Source organism: Pteropus vampyrus, unplaced genomic scaffold (assembly GCF_000151845.1).
Source record: "Pteropus vampyrus isolate Shadow unplaced genomic scaffold, Pvam_2.0 Scaffold2, whole genome shotgun sequence".
NCBI lineage: Eukaryota > Metazoa > Chordata > Mammalia > Chiroptera > Pteropodidae > Pteropus > Pteropus vampyrus.
Window position 1 is genome coordinate 33,188,104 of NW_011888783.1, and position 2,148 is coordinate 33,190,251.

The 2,148-nt window shown below is 39.1% G+C and overlaps 1 protein-coding gene across 1 annotated transcript in view; it reads left to right on the top strand.

Annotated features, from left to right (window-relative positions):
* The window catches only part of CACNB4 (calcium voltage-gated channel auxiliary subunit beta 4), a 216,626-nt gene that overhangs the window by 179,900 nt on the left and 34,578 nt on the right, over window positions 1-2,148 (top strand). Inside the window, exons 5-6 of the mRNA XM_011360280.1 lie at window positions 7-62; window positions 1,555-1,681. Of these exons, the coding sequence (XP_011358582.1) occupies window positions 7-62; window positions 1,555-1,681 (183 nt within the window). The remainder of the gene's footprint in view (window positions 1-6; window positions 63-1,554; window positions 1,682-2,148) is intronic.

Consider the following 2,148-nt stretch of genomic DNA (forward strand, 5'->3'; position numbering starts at 1 on the left):
CCACTGAGATTGGAGAACATACGGATTCAGCAAGAACAAAAAAGAGGACGTTTTCATGGAGGGTAAGATTTCTTCCATTCTATAAACTTTTCATTTTCTTTTTGGTGGGGGTAGGAACATTAGGCGATATTTTCAGATTTGCTCATTAGGTTCATAATATATGCTTTTCATAATGTATACTTTTGTGTGTATAAGGTGTTTTTCTGAAATTGAACATTTCAGATAGTTTACTCTTCTTGACTCCTGGCATTACTAGAATCGACATGAATTCCATAGTTTTCCATAGCCTCAGAAAACTCTCCTTGGAACCTAAGCTTTCCTTCATTAGAGTCATGGAGGGCATCCTTTCTCAGTACAGGAAGTGGAAGCCTGACCTGATCTGTAATCATGGTTCTTCTCGGTTTCCTTTCTGAGACTCTCTTGACATGGAATGTGATGGTACACACAGGTCTCAGTACTAGCAGCACCTTCTCCACCCAGGGCTTTCTGTGGCATGTGCCATCTCTTGGTAATGGGGTGAAGACTCTGCCTAGCTTCGAATGCATCAGCCTCTAGCAAGCTAATGAAGTAGCCACATAGATCTCAGAGTACAGATATTTAAAGGGCCTAGGAATACACCAAAATTTAAAAGAAATCGGAATCCTACTGAACCTGCTCACGTTATGAGGCTACACTGAAGCATTGATTTGATGTTATCATTTTTTGAATGTCCTAGAATAGAAGCAGTTCTTTGTCTTGATTCTCAATCTTGTTTTTCTCTTGGATCCTTTTCAAAAACTCCTTTGCTCTTTAGAGAACTTTTTGCCTCTGTCATGTGGGAACCTCTTAAATAGTGATAGGAGATCACAAAAGTACAGTCAGCCCTGCTTTTAGTTATCCATCTTGTTTAGTATATAACATGTCAATTACATTATAAACTATTAATCCATCATGTTCCCACTTCTCTAGACTTTCTGTCTCTTTTGCTACTCTTTAAACACATCAGGAACACATCTTTCCACCTCAGTACCTTTGCTCTTGCTGTTACCTCTTATGGGAACCCTTTCCTTCACATTTCCACCAGATCACTCCATCATCTGCCTCAGATCTTTGTTAAATATCACCTTTTCAGTGATCCCTTTCCTGTCACCATATTTAAAATTGTACCCACTTACTGCCTTTCTTCTGACTTAGTTTTCACTGTTGCATTGATTACTGTCAGAAATATTATATGTTTACTTTTTAAAATCTGTTTGATCCTGATATCGCCCACTAGAATCTGTCTCAATATATGAAAGGATTTTGCCTCCCACCCCCATTCTGTTGTATTCCTAACTCTTAGAACAGTGGATGCTCAATCAATCAATATTTGTTGAATGAAATAATAAATGAACTATTGCCATCATTTCCAAAGTTGTTAGTTTATTGTTATTATTATTATTCTATGAGATTATTATTTTCTTTTGAACTAAAAGCTTACTTTGTGGCAGATATAAGAGTAAAGCCAAGAGCCATAGACATGATCTTATTTTATCTTTATACTAATCCTGTGAGGTATAGCTTCTCCTTCTGTAGATGTGATATGATGTGCCAGGGTGCCATGAAAATTAAGTGGCAAAGCCAGCACAAGAAATCAGATTGCTCTGACTCTGCAGACCATACTTTAAGCACTGGAAGGGAGGGACACTGGAGAAATAGAAAGGTGGGCTCCTGAGGGCCACTGTGGGCTCCAGGGAAGCCACCGGAGTCACATGGGGAGACCAGTGCTAATGATCTTCTGTTCCGGGTCACAAATAATATTAATTCTGACCGCCCTCCACACTCACACGTGCGCGCGCGCGCACGCGCACACATACACACACTCGCTTCTGAGAAGAAATGCTTCTTCCAGGACTTACTGCTTGTTTTGAACTGTGTTGACATCCCACTGATGCCCTGGTAACCAGTGTTAGTTAAGCAAGCCATTAACAAGAACTTTCCTGTCAGTGATTCTTCTGCCTGATTTCTGCATTGAATAATTAAGATATTTTTGCAAAATATTTCCAAGTCCCAGTTAGTTCCCCAACTTTTTCTGAGAAATGAGGTCAAAGAAAACATTTGGACAGATTTTTGAAGTTCTCTATAGCAAGATTTGGTGTGTTTTGAATTATTTAGTAAGATTAAGGTCAA